This window comes from Anser anser, assembly GCF_964211835.1.
Source record: "Anser anser genome assembly, chromosome: 21".
Lineage (NCBI taxonomy): Eukaryota > Metazoa > Chordata > Aves > Anseriformes > Anatidae > Anser > Anser anser.
Window position 1 is genome coordinate 10,834,718 of NC_139742.1, and position 23,939 is coordinate 10,858,656.

At 37.2% G+C, this 23,939-nt stretch overlaps 1 protein-coding gene across 4 annotated transcripts in view; it reads right to left on the reverse strand.

The window, feature by feature from the left end:
* TTLL11 (tubulin tyrosine ligase like 11) overlaps positions 1-23,939 on the reverse strand; it is a 56,255-nt gene that overhangs the window by 15,375 nt on the left and 16,941 nt on the right. For all 4 annotated transcript variants that reach the window (XR_014574460.1, XR_014574461.1, XR_014574462.1 and 1 more), the window contains 3 exons: positions 17,929-18,504; positions 17,206-17,301; positions 16,562-16,680 (listed from right to left, as the gene is read on the reverse strand). Coding sequence is in view for 1 of the 4 variants with exons in the window: in XM_083807476.1 (XP_083663602.1) it covers positions 16,562-16,680; positions 17,206-17,301; positions 17,929-18,504 (791 nt within the window). In the remaining 3 variants the exon portion in view is untranslated. The remainder of the gene's footprint in view (positions 1-16,561; positions 16,681-17,205; positions 17,302-17,928; positions 18,505-23,939) is intronic.

Sequence of the window (23,939 nt, forward strand, 5' to 3'; positions counted from 1 at the left end):
TTTAACAGTGCAGTTAAGGTGCAGTTTCACCGTAACTGCAGGCATTCATACAGATTGTTCAGAGTGTAACTCTCCACTGCTTCCACAGGTAGCACTTCAATAAAATTTTATTTTCTGTGCATCTCTTCAACATAGTTGTATGCACCCAATCTCTGTGTGGTCTCAACTAATTAAGAAAAACTGCCTAGCTAGGTATATTACAGCCAGACTCAGGATCCATAAAAACAGAGTTTTACTGTGGTCTGCACATTTTTGCAAGAAAACAGTGCACGACATATTTTTTGCCCTAGTGCTAAGATAAATTACACTCTGTTGCAATGCACCATTACATTTTCTTCTGTATTTCAGGTGCCATCTGCCATCTACACACCATAAGGGTAAGCTGGATGACATAACTCCCCAAGGGTCACCCAATTAAAGACGGGTGTAAGCACTGTCAGTACAGCTACAAGAAACGGAAGTACAGCCCTAAGTACTACAGCAGTGAAAATTTATGAGGGATTTTCACCTCCGTTTCTATTGTTAATTCGGTCATACGGCAAACAGAATTACCAGTTTTATAATATTCATAACACTTAAAGTCACTAAAAAACTTTTATGCAATACTTACCATCCTGTTCTTTCTTACTCCAGAACATGACTTCCAAGCAGCATCTATCTTACTATTTCATTCGGGACTCCATCTCGGGAGTCCCTGTATAACACACAAGGTTCTCATGCTTTGCACTAGTCTCCCTGAAAACCTTGCAAAATGTTTCTGGACAAGTGCTGCAGTGGAGTTGTGGGGAAGGGGTTAGGAACTCCAAAATGCTGAAATGAATCTCTAGAAAGGGAAACGTGCAGAGACTTTCTCCATCAGTTCCTTTCTCATGGGCTTTCCAACAGGCAAGGGGAGGAGAAGAAAGCTGAGCCCTGCACTTTAAAGTTGCTCCTCAGAATTAATTGTTTTGACTGACACAGCTGAGTCAGGCTAAATGAATGAAAGGTCAACTATAAGGTAATGCTTCTGGTGCCATATGGAATAAAAGCAAAGCTTAATTTACATACTAATGTCTGACCTCAATACATTAATTTTTCTAATTCTGCAGCTCATGACAGACCTCTCTTTAGAAATGATCAGCCGTGGAAAAATATTAACTGCATCTTTAAAAAAAGAAATTCAATTTTAATAAAGCTTATGGAAACATCTAAGACTACTTATCTTTTATACATGAGTACTAACTTATTAATGTTTTCTCCATCTATGTCCTATCCCTTTCATTCTGACCAGCCTTAATCTTTATGTAAATACAAGTTGCTAAGGGACAAACAAATTTGCAACCACTAATTAAAAGCTTCAACATTCACACCATTTTGTATCCTTGTATAGAAAATTTAGCTGTCCGGTTCAGAGTAAAATTAGGTAAAAATTGGAATATTAATGTTTCTAAGAATGCTCACTTGATATGTTTAACATTTAGGGCATTGCTAGAAATAAAAATTAAGCTTTTTTTTTTCTTTTTAATCAGCTGACAACCACTTACCTAATAGAAGAAAATAGTATGTTCTCTATTCTGAAGCTATAATTATTCCCTCAGCTGAGCCTCTATTCTCGAAGCAAGGACTACGTTAAAGTTAAAAGCACACAAGATTTTGCATGACAAATCTATCTATCCAACCATTTATCACTGTAGTATATGGACCTCCCAAGAAACAGGTACACGTGTGCTACTGGAGGGTATATGCATGAATGTGTTTGTGTGTGCATTCATACAAGTAAATCATTTAGGAAACAGTAATTCAAAGCCAGAACAATGTCTTTGTATTATCAACCACTCATGAACTTTCTTTTATGAACTAATCCGATTACTTTTATTAGCACAGAGAGACTTCTAGCACTCATAGTACGCAATAGCAAGTTTCAGTTTGACTGCACGTTGTGTGAAAAATCAGCATCTTTTGTTTTGAACCACCCACTTGCTAGTTTCACTTGAAGAAACAGTGAATATTCATCTACTCATTCTCTCGCAAAATAGTTTCAATAGCATTAATATTCCCTCTTTTCAAAATAAAAACAACATCCCGTAAAGAAAAAAAATATTAAAAGAATATTAAACTCCAAAAGAGTAGGGTTTTACAAGTCGTTAGAAACATTACTACTTTTACATGACTTATTCAATGCTTCAAGAATGCTTTGAGGCAGTCAGAACAACAGCAGTCAAAAGTCCACCTTTCAAAGAGCAGAATCAATCATAATAAAAAATAAGGATTGATAATCACTGTTTTGTTGGCAGTCAACTAACTTGACATCATATAATATCCATTTAAAAAGAAGCAGATATGTCTTCTGGAAGCAGGAAGAGCGCTGACAGTAGTCAGAATTTCCATCTCTCTTTACAGAAGAACAACCTGTATCTTGATTAAAGAAATAAAGCAGTCAAATCGCCTCATTTTAACCTCGTTTGGAAGCAGGACTCTGTCTAATGTTGCCTGCACCTTTATCAAGGCCTAATACTGCATTCACTCTGGAGTGGTGAAACAAATGGAGCACGCTAGCTTTGTTCCTGAATCCAAGGATAAATTCAAGATGTACTCTGTAGGCTTACCATTTGCTTAATAAAAACAAAACGATATATCTGATTCTTTAAAAACTTCAATTGAAATCCCTGCAGTCCATCACCAATAACCAAAGTATCTCTCACACAGCATCTGCTAGTTACAGGCTTTCCATTTTCTGTCCCGTGAGCATTATTTGTTTACCATGTATCATACTCCATAAGATCCACAGACATTCAGTCCCCTTTCTGAGAAGGACGCTTTGCTGCCTCGTCAGACTGGGTAGATTCATTATGAAAACAAACATTTCTCATTAAAGATTAAGTAGATTTTGAACAAAAACTGTAGGCTGTTGAAGTTTGTCTTCTCAACCCATAGTTATTGAGAGTTTCCAAGATGCAGAAACTTAGTGTGGAAAATGACATGCTCCACACTGGGGATACAAAGCGATGGATGAGAATATTCCGAACATTTCCATAGCATACACAGAGCAGACCAGAGCCTCTACATCAAACTTCAAACCTGAGACAAGCTAACGCGCTGTCCTACAACATTGTGTCCAGAAAGAAATGCAGTTTGTTGACTAGGAGGCACGTCAGCCAGCGGGGGCATGACACACCTCCTGCAGCTGTATATTCAGAGACTATCCCTTTCCTTTCACTGTAGCTGTACGGAGCACCTGTTTAAACCCTGCACTGCTCAGAAGAATTTCTAACACGAGACCGAGCAAAGGCTCACTGTGCTCACCTTTCCCATTTTGGCCTACACAGACACAGTCACTTCTGTCCCCTCCCAGTTATCCTCACTCAATGTGCAGCTGTCTACTCTTGTAGGCTACAGAAATAAAAGCTTCCTGTACTCCGTAACAGAAACAAGCTTTCAGGTTTCCTAGATCATTCACCGTGTGGGCACAGCTAACACCATTACAGCCATCCCCAAAATACCAGGGCATAGGGAACGAGAGAGATCTACATCCTTCCCTTGACAACACACCATGGAAACTTCCAAAGACAACCCAGCCAGAGAAAGCACCAATACAGAGGAAGTTCAGCAGTACAGAAGCTGGGTCATTTGGTTATTTGAAGAATTGTCCATAGATTGGAGCAGATTTTATCTGCCCTGATGAACACATTTGCTCCAGTATCGATGGAATATTTTAGACAATACAGGTGCTTGTGATCTTAGCATCTTCCAGCTCAAACAGGGCTTGTTTTCAGATGTGCTTTTAAAAGAAACACGTATGAAGAGGGATGTTTAAGTTTGCAAGAAGGCTGTTATGCAAATGTAAAGTCAGAGAGGCTGAGTTAATTCCCTTGCCATTTTAAACTAAGCCTCAGTCTACTGAACCGTTTGAAACCTGCTAGCCAACCAGTGACACTGTGATAAGTCTGGTTTGGTTAAACTCTGACCTTGCTAGGTGATGAAAGGAACTCATAAAGCAGCACACCATCCTTCAGAGACGAGAGGCATCCTTTAGAGATGGAAAAGAGATACCTGGGATAAATATTTAACGGGGTCTCATAGTGGCACTTGACCCGTTTTTAATTCTGTAACACTCTAAGGGAAGAAACGCTTTTGAGGATTGTCACATTCAATATGCTGAAACAAAAGTTATTTCTCAATTATTGAGATTCTTTAGTTCTAGCTTTCTCATTTTAAGAACAATGGTAATATCAGTCAGTATTATCTAAAGATTTGCTACTTGTACTGTAATAGCAGTTTTGAATGCTTATGCTATTCCCTGTCATCTATTTGAGTACTGCAGGAAATATGGCATTACTATAATGAAATAATGCACACGCAATGCAAAACCTACATGGAAGGACGTGTTCCGCTGTACCAAAAAAATACTGTAGAACAAAAATCATTAAGTACGGTCCCCAATATTTTATATTTTTTTGTGGAAGGGGTAGCTTTCATTATTCCCAATAGATTTATCTGTATTTACTATTTGCTTTTAAGGTACTTACATACCCCATTATTTCTCCAGAGTTTCCTTTGTTTCTTTAGAAAAGTGTGCCTTAAAAATACTATATAGCAGGACATAGCAAAGACACACCAGTTGTAAAGCCTGGTAAGATATTGAACCCAACATTAAATTGAGCCACCAAGTGTCTTACTGTAGAACAGGAAAAAAAGAAAAAAAAACTAGGCCCCAAGGTATTTCTTCCCATATGAAAATTATTCTTAGAAAGCAGTCACAATTATGCTAAGGTAGAAAAGGAGCTTTACCCTGTCATCCAATGGAGCAGAAAGCAGCTGTGCAAATGCATTTTATGAGTAGTAATCCTCCTATTTAAGCAGTTGAATTCTACATACACAAAATAACACTAGTGATGATTACACTGCTGTTCAGTCATGTGGCTTTGCTTTCATTTTGCGGCAACTGGGTGCTAGGCAGTTTTATTGCTTTCCAATTTTTTCAGAGACTAGAGACCAATTATTATTTAAAAATAAGCCAATCATCTCTCCTTCTAAAAGACGACTAGAAGCAGAAGTTAAATTATAGAGAACATCACTGCCCCCAATACATTAATTTCTGTCACTCTGTCACTGTAAAAATTTACAAGCAGATATAATCTCTTTGAAGGGGGGATCAAGTCATAGAAAATACAAGCCTAGTTTTAAATAGAATTTTAATTTTAATGAAAGCTTCAGGGAATGATGTTTATGCTGCTTATCTTTCATACCTGGTGATTAAGTTAATTTATACTTAATGGAAGAGGATATTTCTAATCCCCAGACAGGCTCAACATCTGTCTGTGACTATGTTTTTGGAAGCCTTAAGCTGCTTGTGATTGATGTAATAAAACCAGGATTCTGCAGAACTGACACCTGAAGGATATCTGTAAGAGTGAAAATGTTATTTTTCTGCTCAATGCCTGTGCTTAAGTCAAGCCAAAATCCCAAGCACTTAATTTTGCCGTCCTTTAAAAACTTGCTTTGCACTCCCTCACCTTTATTATTTGAGTATAGACAGGGGAATATGGAAAGAGCTTTCAGATATGGTTATGATCTAATATTCATACTCATTATGTGCAGTATCTGAGAACAAGCAACTTTCTGATGGCCAGAAGCTGATGAGAATAATAAAGCTCCTGCAAAAAAACTGAGATAATCTCAATTTTTCCTTCATTTCTCCTTCCATGTCTATTTAAGAACAAATGCTAGCTAGATAAACACTTGCATTCACCCCATAGTTACAATAGAAAAAGTCTTGAAAAGTAAATATTTTGCCAGGAGAATATATAATTTTCAACTTTGTCCCAACAAATCACAGTATTTCAGTAAGAAGGAAACAAGCACTACATTCTGAAAGCTGGACCCGTATCCTGGCTGTTTCCTGACATACTTGATACAGCTGAATCTATTGTGGCAAAGACAACAACCCTGAAGGGAAGGAAAGGACAGCAGGGACAGAGCTGCTCGCTTACAGCAAGGGTCCAGATCCAGAGCAGTGAACACTCATGTAATGTAGCACCATTCCAACTGGTAAGTGGAACAATGAATGTTTAATGGCTTATATCATATTACTTATAATTACTTGGGTTTGGGTAATGATATCATTTAATTTGTACTATATTTCACAGCTGCATCAAGTTTGACAACTATCTGCTTCAGAAAGTTCTCCAATTCTCAAATGTGACATCTAAATACATTGCAAATAAATAATTCTTAGAATGCATTTGTATGTAAGAACTTTCCACTGGGATTCAGAGATATAATCCATGCCCATGCATAAATTTATTCCATTTTACTCTTACCTCAATAAAACATTGTCATATGACCCAAGAGCCCTACGCCACAGAAATGACTTGTTTCTTTTGTTAGTATATAAGCTGATGTACCTTTGTATGTTCTTGGCTGATCGATTTGTTGTAACATCTTCTGGGTTGTGTGAAATCTTATTTTTTTTAAATCAATTTGTTTGTGGATTGTGCCATGCCTGAGAGAACAAAGTGCACACTGCAACTCAACAGTCACATGAAGAGCTTACAAAGATTTGACACCAAAACATTCATTTACCAAAGCATTCAAGGCTCACCCCACAGACTCCATGCACTCAGAACTGTCACAGCCAGTAGCAGCTTTAGGTACACAACATACAGACTGTAAAGGCGGCAAGAAGACAGCTAAGAAATAAAACATTTTTATACATATAATAATATACACATGCACATGGTATATGCATACATACATATATACACAAATACACTATACACTACAATTGTCTTTATAGTAAATGCTTGTACACATTTATGCAAACTATCTGGTGGGAAAAAAGTTACTAGAGTTTACATTACAGGCCAAATGGAAAAAATGAATATAAAAGAAGAGTTGCTTCTGTGCGACATAAACATCACGTCCAATAAGGTAAAAGGGGAAAAATGTCAAGTACCTATATACTCTTAATTTTAGACTAGGCAATTAAGCTAACATTGTGAAATGCAAATTTCATTCAAAGGAGCATTTCACTAGAGGTTAATAATGGAAGTTGTACCGTATGCAAAAGCCATGAGAGATCTATATACTCAAGAGTGCAGTGGAATCATCAGTCCTGCAGTAAGTCAAGACATCACCCAAAAACTAGATCATGTTAGCAAGCTATAGTGTTAAACAGAGGTGAAGATTATTTTGCTGATAGCAAAATCTCTGCTCAAATGATTAGAACTTTGAAGTGTCAGGGAAAAAAAAAATGGCATTCAAGCCTAACTACTACTCACTTTCCCTGCACAAACATACAGATTTGGTGAAGCCACTTGGAAAGATAAGACATGCAGACATTGCTTCTGCCCCATACTTCAAGACAGAAGTTTGTAACTTCAGAACTCGACAGCTTTCTTGTATTGAAAACTAGAGGAAACTATAGCACATCCTAAGAAGAAAAAAAAAGATGTATCACCAACTCTTTAAAAATGTATTTTAAAATATTAAGCATTTTCTTAAAGAAAGCAACTGTTCCTTTTTCTCCTATTCCTTGCACAAGACAGGCTGTGATTAGTGCAGTCTAGCAAAGGATGCGTTTGTACAGTAAGTGCAGAGGACAGAATCAAACCTTTTTTCTTCTCCTATGAAGGGGAACAAATTAATTTTCAAATGAATTAAGTTTATACGCAGAAAGTTGCTTCGTTATCTGGAGTGTTACTGAACAGACTCTAGTTAGCACACTAAGCAGTGCTCTTCTCTGAAATAATGCTCTCTTGAGTAGATTTCACCAGGCACAAATACATTTGTTGAGCTTTTACTATATGACAGTTTTACAACTTAAGAGTTAGTACAGGTTAAGCGTCTTTCAAAAAAGATATTTTCAGAGCTGGACAGATGGCTAGATCACTGAGACAGAGAAGCCCAAAACAACCTGAGACATATATAGAAAATTAGTTGGAAATTAAGCTCTTGTTCAGCAGAAAAGCGCTACAACCTTTCTGGCTGAAGAGATGTCAGCTTCTTCGGCTACGAACAAGAAGCTCTGAATGGTGGAAAAACATCTTAGAACATCAAGGACTTCCCTACCATATTCTTTTGGTATGCCAGTTTACCTCTAAGATAAAAGGGAAAGGTGAATGGGGTGAATGGCCTTAACACTTACAGTAATTTCTCTCTCTCAAAGGTACAGAGGGCTATTCCTGCAAAGCACTTAAGTATGCGCTTAAAAACTTGATGAATAAGGTCAAAATCACTATTCGTTTTAATCTTATCCAGCATAACCTCAGCAAACTTCAGACCATGGTTCATCTGACTTTTCACTTGTTACAGCTGAAGCTTGCCATCAGCAGGGCTGGACACAGCACACTTCTGTATTCAACAAGACTCCCAGGAATACTTTGAAGTATTGCAGAGATTATGTTGGGATTTTGTTTGTTTTAAGAGGGGGAAAAAGAGACAAAAACATATTTTCTTAGAATTCCGTCAAAGCAGGAGCACAGACCAAAGGTGTTCGGACATCTCTGCTGTCACTTACTGAACAAGGCTTTAACGGCCACCAAGCACCATGAAGCCTTGCTATCAGGCTTCTTGTTATGGCTGGGTGAAGTCAATGTACTATTCTTGCCCGGTCCTTGCTGTTGGTTATGAGTGATGCAAAACAGTGTGCCTTAAGCCAGATTCTATTTCCATTAAGAGCCATTTATAACCTGTAATCAAATAACTGAATTCAAAGATGTATTTAGGCTCGCTGCCTCCACATTCATTTTTATGCCACAGGGAAGGAAGCTAAGCAGCCACCCTACTGTATTCCTGACCTCCCTTCTTGGGCAAACCTTGAAGATTACAGCAACTTTTGTGGCTACACTACAAAGACTAAAGTGACATATCCTGATAAATACCTTACTTGCTATGTATTTTATCACAAAGATTTCCTTTACATTTGAGAACCACAGCAAGAGATTAGGAAGCAAAAAGGCTGCTTAATGATCAACTTAAAATGTAAGACTATGTGAATATCTAACAGATGTAATTGCTATAGCATGTTTTGATATACCAGAATCTTTGGAAAGTTCAGATTTCAAAGTGAAATCACTCTTGACAGGTCACATTCCATAGTTCATTTTCAAACCTTCCTCTATTTTTCACCAGAAAATTTAGAGAGCAAAAAGAAGGAAAACAGATGTCAATAAAAAAAGCAATTAGATGAGCTGCATCTCAAAACATTAGGATGCAAGTCTAATTGGACAAACTGGTCTCCATCCGCAGTTTGATAACAAAAACAGACAAAGGTTCACACCAGAGCCAGAGGCACTGCTGCATGCCAATTACCACAAAAGTGTACTACATTTTTGGATCAATTACTTTCACAGTGCTGAAAACTAAACATTTTACAATTGTGCAATTCGTATCAATTCTTGCCCATTAAATTTTTTAAATGAACTGGACCCATCATCAGCTTGCTTGCTTAGGATCTTCCAAGCCAATCCAGCTGTCCCTCAGCAGGGCAACATTTCAAGGGATTCGAAATAAGACTGAATTCACTCTTTACACGGATGTTAGAGTCTTTACATTCAAGATGTGTTTAAAATACAATATAGGAGCAAATGAACATGGAGCAACGCACAAAAATGTACTATGCAATAACAGCACTTTTTTTTCCAGTGGTGAAGGTTAAAATGGGAATAATCGTAAATTAATTTGTTGTCCAGAATTCTAACAACTTGAATGTTCGAAGTAGCAAGTTATGATCCAAGATAGGATATTGTACAGAAAATGCAGTAACTTTAAGCACTCTGTATGGGAGAAAGTAAAAGATAAAGATATCACTAATGACAGGTTGGCAAAACAAAGAATTGTTTCCAAACCTTAGTAACCTACAGGGATATTTACTGGAGCATAGAATCAGACCTAAAATCTTACAAAGAAGAAAAATGAAGCTTTTCTGTAATACTTCTGTATAACAACAGTACATAAACTGACCTCTTATACTACTAAAACCAACATTTCCTGTAATGATTTGATAGAGAAAATATCAAAGGGGTGAACCACTGACTTCCTACTGTATCTATGCAAGGGGTACAGTTTTAGCTGTTTCTGAAGAGACATTATTACTGCTCGCATATATTTAAGCTATGCATTTTTAGTCAATTAAAACCATTCAGATTACGTGGGAAATAGAGCCACATACGAACTTAAAGATTTGATCTTCTTTGTATCAGCAGATTTTCAAAAGAAAATTGCTAGGATTGCTGCTACAGCACATTCAAGTTAAAATATTGAGTCCAGGACAGTGGTAAATATCTTCTGTTATTGTAGTAAGCACTCCTCTGGAAAGGAAAGAGCTGCTTTCCTTTAAGGATCTCTTAAAACCAATATAAAATTTTCCTGCGAGTCAAGCACTAACAGATCCTTCCCTTCATTTCAAGGAGGGCCATCTCACACTCCGGCTCATAGAATTTCCAAGAGGGCCTGCCCTAATCAATAGCAACAAGGTTAAGAGCTCTTAACAATGAAGCAGAGAAATAATTGGAATTGCAAGAACAGAGAACAAAGATCAAGGCACCTATAAGGTTTGCTTCACAAAACTGAACGGAGTAGTTGAGGATAGTTCTTCTTGAGCAGGATGAGAAATAGCAGTTGAAATAAATACTCCCCAATTTACAGAAAAACGAAGTTAACGTTTCACTGATCTGAACTGAAGTAACATTGACAAACATCAAATTTAAGAGTCTTCCCCACATGTCTAACTCCTCAAAAGCCACATGGACTAATGTAATGGACAAGAATTGATACTGAACTTGGCAGATTGCCTGATGAAGGAATAAAACAAAAAAACCCTCTAGGAAAGACAAAGGGTCTAATTCAATGTACTTTCAAAGGGCTTTGGCAGAATGATGCTGAATATGAATGCTCGGTCATTTTGACTGATGGAGAAAAAAATTGTGTCAGCCTCTAAAATGAACCAGAGTAGAAAGATCAATCTCAAAAAAGCCATTCATATGAGTTTATACACTCTCAGGCAGAAATAAGGCTTGGAATGAAGAGGTGGTGCTTGAGAAGCATTTGAATAGCTGAAAACCTGACCAGACTTCCAAGTGATAACAAAGGAATACAGGAATCAACCTAAAGCTGTAGGATTCCACTAAAAAAGTCAATTAGCAAACATAATCCAAAATATTAGTGTTAACATGGCTAGGTTTATTATGTGCTTATTTTAGTGTTTGTTTGGTTTTTTTTTTAAGTACTAAACTCACCCCATATAATCATGCCGAAGATACTGACTACCCTGAGTAATGAATCACTGCAGAACATAATAGAGTTATGCACAGAAGCAGAAACTAAGATGCCTTACAACAGGACTGAAGAACAGCCATTTTCTGATCAGCAATAGCTGCAACACCACTATTATACCACTCAGCCTCTCCATATGATTATGCACTGAGTTTCTGACCCTCTTAAACTACCCCCATCACATAACTATAACCTTAGAATATGAGTAGCAAGATAAACACCATAATCAATAATAAGAATGACTCATCAGCAAAATCTAGGATAATCATATTCTTTGCATGGCATATTTTCATATTTCTATTAAACACTGGGGGAGGTTAGGAAGCTATGTTTAAAAATACCTGTAAAAAATAGAAATGTAGCCATCTAGATGATTTCCTGTTCTCTCACCCCACCCTCTTACTTTTTTTTTTATTAAAGTAAATAAAAAACTGACCTACAATATCAAGGAATTAAGAACAGCATTTAGATTTGGAAAATGTCTGTGAAACATACCAAACAGAAACAGGACTTAAACAGGCCTTTCAGTACAACTCACGTTCCTCCTTCGTAGACTTGCAGTTTAGTAGGCAAGGACAGACCCAACGGTCACTAGCACAGGGGAAATGACTTACCTCGTCATGCTGTCACTTTAACGTAAGTTATTTTTAAGATAGAAACTTGTCAGAGAAAAGCATTTAAGTTTAAGGTGGGATAGATGTGTAATCCCATATAGTAGAGAGAACAAATTACCTTGTTTTGTGCAAGAAAAGAGTGAGATCTTTTGTATATTAAGTTCCACAAAACCCTGACTAGAATTTCTTCCTAACTACATAATGCTTAGAGAAAGAGTCGAGCTGACACACATTAATATTTACACAGTGTTCTCTGAACAGAGTGACATTAGCCAGTGTTTGCATGCTGATCTTGCAAAAAATTTGAGAGACACCACATTGGGGCTCTTAGTGCTCAGGAAATTGGTTAATCATATTTGACATTTGCTGGAGCCACGGAATCCAGAGAAGAGAATCATACCTGACATATTTTAAAAAGAAGAAAAAAATAATCAGAACATCACAAATAAATTTCAAGGCTGAATTCAAATACAAAAAAAAAAGTATGAACAGAGAATAAGCACTCAAGAAAAGATAAACTACCAATGAAACAGCAATACCAGAATAGGTAATAAAACAAAGTCTTTTTTGTGGACACAATGAATTGATTATAACAGCCACAGATTAAATTACATTTGGTTTCCAAAGTGTTTCAATTCTTTATTCTGTCGATAGCTATTTCACTGCTGAATAGAAGTCTTTATATTATTTAGGGGGCTGCACCTTCATCTCTAACAAGTATAAAGCAGATATTATTCCGTGAGCAACTCATATTTCTAATAACAATAAACATGTCATAATACTATGCCTTCCTTGTCAAAGGAGCGAAATACTTATTTTCTGTCTTGAAACATGTAAGAAACCAGGCGTGTAAATCCAAGAGATCAGACTGAGGCAGAATAAACAACAGCAACACAAATATAAAGAATTCTCTTATCATCTCTGGATTAATTAGCATTAATAAACTAGGACAAAAATATTTTTGACAGAACAGGAAAGCAGATCATTAGCATGGATGAGATGATATAGGTGATTTCCCTAACACATCCAGAGCAGACCCACTCCAAATGATACTCATGGCTAGTAATTATATGGCCAGATAATTTACATCTAACATCCAGTGGAGAATATACAATATTTGTATACAAGGCTGAGACTCCTTTTTGCTCCTCAAATATAATATGATTTAAGAAAAATAAATTGGTAATAATTAAACAAGTAATGAAACTAAATCCTTTTACTACTACAGAGATTCAAAATCAGGCACAAAAAAGTAAAAGTTTGCAAAGCTTTTTGAAGTGGATCTTCTGTAGGAAGAACAATATAAGCAATTATTTGCATCAGTAATTACTTTATTCCAACTGCTGTTTGCACAAGTAATGTTGATTTACTTCAAATGCTGCTTGGTCTCATTAGACCACTCATTTAATTGTGGAAATTTCCTGTAGGCTCAAATCCCTTCTACCTGTGAACAGTACCTCCGCTGCAAGAAGCAAGTCTTAAACAAAAGACTTGTAATACTACCGAAAATTTTCTGAAAAGTAATAATTTTGCATGAAGCTTTGTGGAGCACAGTCCAGCCCTTTACCCTATCATGTGTCAGGTATTTCACTCTAAGTTGAGTGCAGCCAACCTTTCTGACCTTGTTGCCTATTATAGATGTGGATACACATGCATACTGTGATCACTTCTTAGCCCTGTGAAGGGACACGTGTCACCGAACTCTACATGATACTCATTCCAAACTACATCCTGCCCCTTCCTGCCTCTTCTCCTTTCCACTTTTTTTTCCCTTCTCCCTCCACATTATATTTCCCGCTAAAAGAACGCTCTGTCCTGATGATACAGTGACCAGCTGGTAGCAAAGGTCTTTACTAGATCATAAATTCAAGTCAAAAGAGCTACAATTGCTTATAAAATGTAAGCTGGAAAAAACACCATGGTAATTCAGAAATTAGTAGTGACAGGTGTTCAAAACAGAAATCAACATGACTGCCATCACTAGCTTCTGAACCGACTCTCTAGTAATGCTAGGAGAAAGTAAGCTTTGTTTGACAATATTTAACAGATTTACAGAGGAGTATGAAATTCGGGCTTTCCAACAAAATAGCTCAGCCATGAATTTATTCCATGTAATCAGACTGCACGACTAAAATGTTCAACTCAAGCCTTAAAAATCTATGAAGACAGTACTGCCACACAGCACAAAGCAAAGGGTTAGGCAGCTTCCATATTATTTTATTAAATGTTTTAAGTTCTTAATTATGAGTGAAATTTGAGTTCTGAATTAAGAATGCCTAAGAAAAAGAGAACTAGTCTAGGAACCAAAGGTAGGGCAAAAAAGGCTCTACGTTTAGGGTCCTGCAAGGTTTCATTACGAAAAATTAAAAAGAGGGTTTCTGTTTTTTGTGGGTTTTGTTTGTTTGTTTTTAAACAGTGCATTCTTAGCTTGATTATTTTATTTTTTTTTAAGAAGATGAGCAAGAAAGTAAAACAAAGCACAAAACATGCAGCTGATTCTCTGCCTCCTCCCTTGATTTCAGAAGGCGCTCCCCAGGCCTCTGCCTGTGTCACTACAGATTTTCAGTGACTGACTATTGCCACTGCCAAGATAATTACCAGTGATTGCTGGATGTAAACACTGGAATAGCGTTGGAAAAATGAAGAGTATGTACAGCATGAGAAACTGCACTAATCTGACTGAACGTAACTTATATTTCAATGTGATATGTAACATTAAAGGACGGAGAAAAAATAATCAAAACTCCATAAAAATGAGGAAAAGTGAAACTAGAAATTATTCTGAGCTATTAATCTTTCGTGATAATGAAGTACTTAGGATGACTTCTAAAACTCACTTTCATTTAGATGCTTCATTTATTTTAATCTGGTAGATAATTAGAGGGAAATCAAATCCATCTCCACAGCAAAATATTTACCAGAGTTGCAGCTCAGACTTCTCAACGTGTGTTCCCTGTGTTCAAATGTAGTGCTAAATATATTGTTAGAACTTTACCTAGATTAATGTCCATTAACTAATTAGCATCAAAACTAGAGTCTGCAGTGTTTGCTGCTTTCCCTGCTGCCAAGCACAATTAGACTAAAAGTACTAGAGTGGATAGATAAAATTCCGTCCAGCTTTCTATATCCAGTCAACTATTATCTTCATCCCGCAAACTTACAGGGACGCCATTTCTGTAGCTACTGGTAGGAATGTTTGGAAAAGGAATGGGGAAGTACACGTTAGAATTAGCTGAAAGGCATTGAAAAGATGAAAAGAGTGAGAGAAAAGACACACAAAGAGAAAGCGTTGCAAATCTTTGCTCCTGAAGACAAGGAAAACACAACTGGAGCTCAGATCTCACTTTGCTTTTACTTTGGTGTTCTAATCACCCATGCAGGTTTACAATGTCCTTTACCTGAAGCTTTCAGAAAGACCATGTCTTTCTCAAGAAGCTCCACACACCGTTCCCTCTTCAATGAAATGTACTTGGAAGTAGGAGGGGTAGATCTCAGCTGAGTGAGAACGGAGCTGTCACACGACTTCCCACGTATCGTATAAGGAGCTACAGGACAATCACCTTATGCACTAACAGATAGGATTGTCTTATGGTGCAGATACACAGACATTACTCAATAGATTATGCTGAAAAAGCTGCATCACTGATGAATTCTTGCTGGGAAGAGCCCATAATTTTTCTCATGACTGACTAATCCTGTTTTAAATTATTTAGCAGTCTAAATGTATTGGAGAAGAATTCTCAGTTGGATAAGCTTTCCAGACACACACTAGCATTCCCCAGGATTTTTTGTTGCAATCATCGCTTGCCTTTTTTCCACATCCAATATGTAGTTAATGAATGCTTGACATGAAAATCAGCATTAAAAAAAATAGTTACATAATTGCAGGTTAAAAAGAAATCTTTTTCCAGCTCCAAGCACTGAAGTAATCTTAAGGGTGAAGGTTAAGTGCAGGTAACACAGCACTGATTGCTTTGCAAGACATTCTATACACTGACCACAGCAGCCTATATGTGTAGGATTGCCTCTGAAAAAATATTTTGATCTAATAATAATATTACAATAGCACTTGTAAATATTATCAGCCATGTCTTGTTCAAGGGACTCTTTAGCATGTATTAAAGAAATGTTCCTATACAATTCTTTTGAGTATTTCTTTCTAAAAAAGGACAGCAAAATTACCCTTGAAATCAACACATAACATGAGAAACATATTTAAGCTTGCCAATAAGTGACAAAAGAAGAACCAACTAGATATCCTGGTACAGAGGCAGGCTTATAAACAAAAACATTAATAAATAAATATATCACCTTTTCATGTCTCTAAGGAACGGCTTAAAACAAGGTGCTTCCTTAAAACAGAAGGCATTAAGTCTCTCAGACTGATCTTACCACAAGCATTTCTGTGCAAGCTGCAACAGGCAGTTCCTCTCATTTCTAGATGAGTTTATACACTGGAAATAACCAACAGATGTACCTGGCACTTCCACAAATGTGAGTATTCATTTTTGTATCAAGCCACTGATTAATATCCTACATGCTTTTTTGAAAGAATTAACACTGTGGATGCAAAAGAAGTCACACAAGGACAGCTGGGAGCACAGTTTCCTGGATAAACTAACATAATTGAGAAAAAGTATTTTGTTTTTGTAATTATTGCAAGGTGCAAATAAAAAAAAGGTCAAAACACTTACTGGATATCTTTTCTCTTCTTTTTCTGAGGGTCCACTAGACGAAGAGTGTCTCTGATAACAGCTACTTTCACTTCTTCATCAACAGGGCTTGGGACATTTTCAAATACCCCAGGAGAGAGCTTTAATTTACAAAAGGATACAATTACTCAGTGAAGAACAGAGCATTACCTACTCTACATCTTTTAAAAATTTATGCATATCATATACATTTTAAATACACAGTGATAGATTACAGAACACTTGAAGAATAAGCAAATACCTTAATATTTTAGTATATTACAACAGCTTTTAGTTATTTCTCTGGTAAATCAAGATTTAAAAAAAAGGAGATTGTTGCCAATGTTACCATTTATATTATGTATAAAAATATGAAAAAAATAGCAATCCTCTAAATACAATTAAGTCAACTGAAGAGGATGTTGAATAAATGTATTTATGACAAAGATGATGGAAAGCTTTCACAATTCCAATAAGTCATATTTCAAGGGTATAAGATTAGCAATGATTTCAAAGCAGGGAATTACAAAAAACCTTGGAGGTTTCATATCAGCAAACAGCTTTCATCTTTCAAACAAGGAAAAGGACCAGAAAACCAACCCTAAACAATTTCATTCCAATATCACAATCACGTTGAGAAGTCTTACCTCTTGCTCGTGTTCTATTCTCATGCTGGGATTTGCATTTACTTCTAGTAACATGGGCTTCAAGTTTTTCATCAGGAGAATGTCAAAGCCTAAAATCTGTGCACAACAAGCAGCATGTTACTTTCCTTCTACTTATGGTGTTCTTCCAGAGAACACAATGGTCATCCAAATATCAACATTTGGTTAGAATAAACATTTGAGCAACAAAAGAAATAACTGACAATCACAACATATTGCTGAATAATTACTCCAGCCATTCGTCTTTGATCTTACTGCCTACTTTCACACTACCCCCATCTCTAAATAGTGCATCTGTCAACACAGAATTTCAGCACCTATTACGATTGGGTCTTAAAACTGCCATTGTCATAGCTCCATTGGGTAATGGCAAAGCTTCATAGATATAATATCTAGAAGATGGAACCTGGAGTGAATACTGATATTAACGATTGATCCCCCATTAAAAGTTCTCCATATGTTTACAGCCAGAAGTAACATAGGTCAGGTGACTGAGATTTGTAAGGTAAAACTTGGGTGAGGAGAACCTAAGCTGGGAGCTCACACAACGCATTGTCCAGTTTGCATCTGCTACTCCTCTTTCCACTACATCCAACCAGTGATCAGCAGCAAAACTAAAAGCAGCTTTTAGAAAAGGAAGGACAGATCCAGAAAATTAATCCATGCACAGAGCTAACTGCATCCCTAACAAAAATCTCAACCCACCTGGAAGCAAGTTGGCCCAGGCTTTCCCACCGGTATGTCGGACTGATAGTAAACCTTCAGTTCTGGAGTCAGTGCAATAATTGTTTTAATCACCAATGAAATTATATCTGACCAAACCTTTTTGACATCAGCTCCTCTGGAAGACAGTCTGCACAGAATGCTTGAAAATGTCCTCTTGCTGCCAGTGTTTGCATTGTCAGAATGGATGAAATTCCCACTATGGATATTTAGTGAATAATTGGTTAAGTGCATAAAAACCTGGTGCAAATTTTTTACAGTGGGCTCTTGATAGGGCTCTGTACAAAATCTAGAAAGTCCATCTTTGGCTATATAAATCTCTAAGGGTTCTAAAGATTTCAGTAAGACATAAAGACGAATATCAAATTTCAGCTTGTCAACAAGCAGGGGTTTGCAAATATATTCCTGGACCACAGCTGGCCGGCTCTGGAGGCTTCCCGTCAGTCTGACGTCACTTGGGTCTTTAACGAGGTAGATTCCATCCCCCTGGCACCCTCCGTCAGGTTTTACAATAAAAGTGGGCTTCCAGGATGGATCGCTCTCTTTCATCATCTGAACCTAGGAGGAAAAGAATTATAAAGAAGGACACTAACTAGGGGGAAGAAGGGCTGATACTATGAAAGCCAAAAAATTGCATTCATAAACAAAATAAATCACACGATCACATCACTATAGTAGTGAACACCATATAAAAAAGGCAGAAGATAAACAGTACTGACAAGCACAAAAACGAACATGAGTGGAGAGTTACCAGTGCAGATAAAAGGGCTTTTTATTTAACAAGCCATTGTATTAATGATTCCAGGAACTTGTTACGCACCCATTTACAGAATGAAATGCTGTATATAACTCATGAGGTCCATTCTACTAGTCATTAGTGTGTATGAAACTGCAAAGTTAAACTTCTGTGTTGCATTTGGAACAATTATTGAAAAAATAATCATTAACCTAAGGAAAAAGCACCGTATTTATTGAGGCATGAATGCAATACAGGAAGAAAAGAAGATAAAGTAAAACTTTGGCACCGATAATATCTTTTTCTACCACTAGATGTTTTTTCACAGTCAAGATACCCAATATTAGTAAAACTAAGGAATATTGAGCCACATGCAGATATTGAGCAAACACCACAAGTTTACAAAATAAAACGTACAGTTTATGCTTCAGTTGCTACCTACCACCATTCTCCAAAATGAAGTTTTTTCTAAATTACACCATAATTTCTCTCAGGCCTGGCATGCGATTACCAGCTTTCTATCCAATACAAGAGAAAAAAATCTATCACTATTTCAACAACTCATACCAGTGGCTTTGATTTGTATTGAGAAAGTCTGTTCATTTCTCATGACAATTCAGATGCTTTCTTTAGATGTACCTAGTGTGAAACGAGGATGGAATAAAGTTGGGGGAGAATTTGACGGTGTTCAGTAACAAACGGAAACCTCTGGATGAATCTGCACAGCACTCTATGCCTGGACTGTCACTTCCTCCAGCTAGTGCAGATGTTCAGTCCGTGTTCCCACGTTCACCGTTTCTGTGGTGGTTCAGCATGAAACACAGTGCACTCTAGCGTATGAGCTCGCAAGCAGCTAACACCAACATCTACACAGACATAATGCATTTTAATAGTCAAAAAAGCTTAGAGAAGTCAATAAAGAAGATGCATTTCACCTCCTTCGCAGAGAATTGCTTCCAGTTTGCGTATTTCTTTAAAAATGCGTCAATTACTCTGTAGTGCTAACAAATTACGTTAATAGAATAATTCCAGAAAACATCATTTCTACAGTCACACATTCACAAATGAACTTACTCTGTTACGAGGCCCTATCTGAGTAAGATGTAAGATGAAACTCAAAAGTGATTTCTGTAAAGAGAATTACAGGATCACAGAGAGGGTCTATATCTTCACAGAGAAAGCGGTAATAATAAATAAAGTTCTAAAACTCAAATCTAGATCCTAATGCCTCATCTTCAAGAAGCCATCGAGTCTGAACCTTTTGCTCAATCCCTCTGTGATTTGTGCATGCTGACATCAGCAACTTGATTTCTGGGGCATAAACAGGGCTTGGCACTTTAACAGAAAACAGCCTTTTACAGGCACCAGCTTCTTGGAAACAACAATAACATATTTGAAGTTTGGGGGTTAAGAAACTAATGGGAGTCGCATAAAGAATTCACCGAAAAAAAGACGACATTTTTCTTCCCTAGAGAAGCAGTTATCTTTAAGAAAAATCAGACAGTTCCTTTTGGAACAGACTGTGTTAACGGCTGGCAGAAATAAACATACGTATTGTAATAAGGTTGTTTTGGCCTTTGAATGGTTAAGCTGATACATTCATTTAGCAGGGAAAGTTCAAAGCTAGTATCATTCCCAACTGGATACAGTGAAACAGAGTTAAATATGACATCAATAACCACCAAACTAAAATCTGCATTTTTGTAAACTACATATATTTACTCAAAACTTTTTCTATCAGAGAAAAGAGCAATTATGCCATCTAAATTGCCTACAAAGTTCACATTCCCAAGTAGCAAACCTAAACTTTGCAAGCTTCAAAGCATTTTATTTGAAGACAAAAAAAAAATCAGAAAGATAAACTAGGTCACTGTAAGGACTTGACACAACTGCTGAATATCAGATCTCTGATGTTATACGCATATCTCCTGCTGCCTAAAAAAAGTTTTTGTTTATTTATCACTTGTAGAGCAAAAGTAAGAACAATAGACATTTGGATGCCTCAAACAGGAGAAGTGAAATTGAGAATGAAAGTCAGGAAGAATTTAAAGTTACCTAAGATGAATTTTAAACACTATTCATATAAATAAGCAAAACATGTAGCAAGGAAAGAATATGAACACAGTTAAGCCCGTGAAGTTAACATGTTTCAGCCTCCAGAGGCATCCAAGCCAAAAATGTAGCTACGTGAGGTCCTGGCTGACCAAAGACTTGTGCACAATCTCTGCAAGTGCAGACAGCACCGGGGGTGCTCACTGCCATCAGGGCCTGTTTGGTGACTGGAATGGTAATTTAGTGATCCACTGGCATAGACCGAGAGAGAACCCAGGGAGTGGTACTATCTGCAGTTGGGTTTGGAGGTCAAGGACTGAGCAAGCAATGGCAAACAAACTGCCATGTCACCTTCTCTGGCAGTCCTTTAAGTTCACGGTAAAGCAACAGCACCCTAGTGAGGAGCCCGCTGCAGCTCAATCCGGTTCTATTGCTGTTCTCTGCATTCAGATGCAATCCCAAAGGGTGTAAGTCTAGCAGCACTGCATTCGCAAACACTTAGCAGGAAAGACATTGCTAGAGCACAAACTGTAAATTTCAAAATGTAACTATAAAATTCAAATCTCAGTTCATCTCCTGGTCCTTTTACCAGTGAAGGATAACCCTCCCATTCCGCGACATAAAGCTGCGTACTGGAGGATTCTTTCTAGCTCACACTTTGTTCAAGTCAGTATCCCAGAAAGATACGTGGCTAATCTTGAACCTCCACAACTAAACATGCTCTACTATGATTCGAGCCGTACATACAAAGTGGCAATCATGGTCTACTAGGGCAGAAATAATAAAGAACCCTTTGAAATGAACAGGGCAATCTGCCTGCTGTTCCCCATGTCTACCATACACGCCTCAGGCTATTTTTGCTCTGCTGCAGCAGTACTTTTTCAAAAAAGATAATGCTTTCTGGGGACTATTGTTACAGATGCAACAGCGACCTGCTTTTGAAATCCTGCGTTTTAACAATCATTGGTTGCTGTTTGAGGTCAGAACAAGATTTGTGTTTACTACAGAGAGAGGCCAGGATATCGTACAAGTCTAAATGCCATGTGCTCCTTACATGCTGGCTTCAAAGAATAAAGCAAGACAATTCTCTGTTTTGTTCTCATCATCAAACAAGATAGCTCATTTCTCTGACCAGCAAAGACAGCAGGAACATCATATAAGAAGTCTGCCAAGAGAACAGACGACTTGCATTTCGTTATAGACTAATTGAGGAGAGATTCAATGCATTTCAGTTTCAGGTTTGTCTTCTTGTTTCTAAATTAAAATTCTTGTGATATTAAATGCAATCATGCTTCCATAACATACCACAAGGATACACAAATGACAAAGTAACCCCACTGATTCGCTCAGGGAAGCCATTCTAGGGGAAGGAGGAAAAAAAAACACATAAGATTAAGACCTTTGTTGGAAATAATCAGAGCTAGACAAGTTAATTTCATATAATGGCTTCTCATATTATGATAGATCAAAATCTCATGCTTAACTCTTTGCATTTAACTGCAAAAGAAGTAACTTCCCGAGGTCCACAACAAAGCCTATCACAACTGGTGTATTATGGCACTACGTCCACACTTCCTCTAGCCATTTGTCTTTCCAGACCGGTATTTGAGCACCTTTCCAGATCTGCTTCAAAAGTGTTCTGGGTATTATTCAGGCCTTCTATGCCATCAAAACATGCCAGACAAAGTATACAGGGGAAATAATAATCTGGAGTCAATCCGTTTTTCAGCAGACCAAGCGGCTTGAAGAACAAAGATGGTTTCTTGATGTTCAAGAAAATTCTCAACGGTCATCCTGAAATTCTCCACAACCGCCTCAACTGCATTCTGTCAAACTCCCTTTATGAGGCAGCTTGTCCAGACTGAGAAAAATCAGTCATATAGGAAAATTAGTTTAAATGAAATTACATACTGTAATTAGCTTGACAGAAGGAAATTATTTTTAAAAACATGCTAACCGCTTACAGCCAACAGCAAGAAGAGAGTTAGATGTCTAATGGTGTGAAAATCTGATTCAGTTGCAGGTTCTCTCTTTGTGAGGAAAACACTGGCTGAATGAAATAGTATCCCCAAAAAATACATATAATGGGCTATAAGACTTGACAGCACAAAGAATGGAATATTCATGCCTATGCCTAAGAGGTATCCAAAAGCTGAAACCTGATTAAGCCACCAAAAATGCACTGTGCTGGAAATTAGACTGTCCAAATTAGATTCTTATTAAAAATTAATCACACTAGGCCTATTCATCATCCTCACAGAGAACAGAAAGAAGGCAGTAAGAGAGCAGTCAAGGTCTTGGTTTGAATCCCAAGCTAGTTACTTTTCAGAAATTGGAATTTCCTAACAGAAATGAGTTATCACACAGACTCCAACAGATTCTTCTCTAACAGTTAGCAAAGTAGTGATGACTGCAACACTCGAGAGACTTGCTTATCTGTAACTCATCTCCATTATGGTGGCACCTTAGTAGAGAATGTTTTAGATGGCTTAAGAACAGTAAATATTTAAAATAGACACATACATATTTACTAAGTAAAAATAACTTTTAACCCCTTATTAAAAATTCTCATCACCATTTCAGTTTAATATAAATGGCACCAAGGGATCTACCATTTTCTTGGTATTTCCCAGCATGAAGCTTATCCACAACAAACTTAAGAGTGCAGTTCTCTCATCGATTACTGTTTTTTAAAGCATGGAAGGTTAACGCTAGGTTAATTTTTGTGTTTTCTAGCTGGATGTAGGTATGAAGGAAAGTGGGAAAATGAAGAAGCTGACAGCACTTTTGTTTTGTACTTTCTTGTTTTAGAGGACTTACATTACAAACTCATGTTAAGCCAAACACACTCTTACAACATAAAATATAATGTTTGATAACAAGAACTATGCTTCTCTCAAACACAGATGGAAAAACATATGCAAAGGAAACTCCTAGGAGTGTGTTACTGGACATCTGTTATTCTTGGAACAAAAACCAAATCATTTTCACTCCAGCAACCGTTCAACCAGAGAAAAGTATTTATTCGCAGTGCCACCTGCTGACAGCGTGCATGTCTGTCTGTGCACTTAACCTGATGTACAGACCACATTGCTACGTGCTGCTCAGTTAGTCAGTGCCTTGTAACTGAGACAGGCATGGTTCCCAAAAGAATCATTGCTAAAACCCCAGTGCGCCATTTTGAAAGTTTACTTCCAAGTTATTT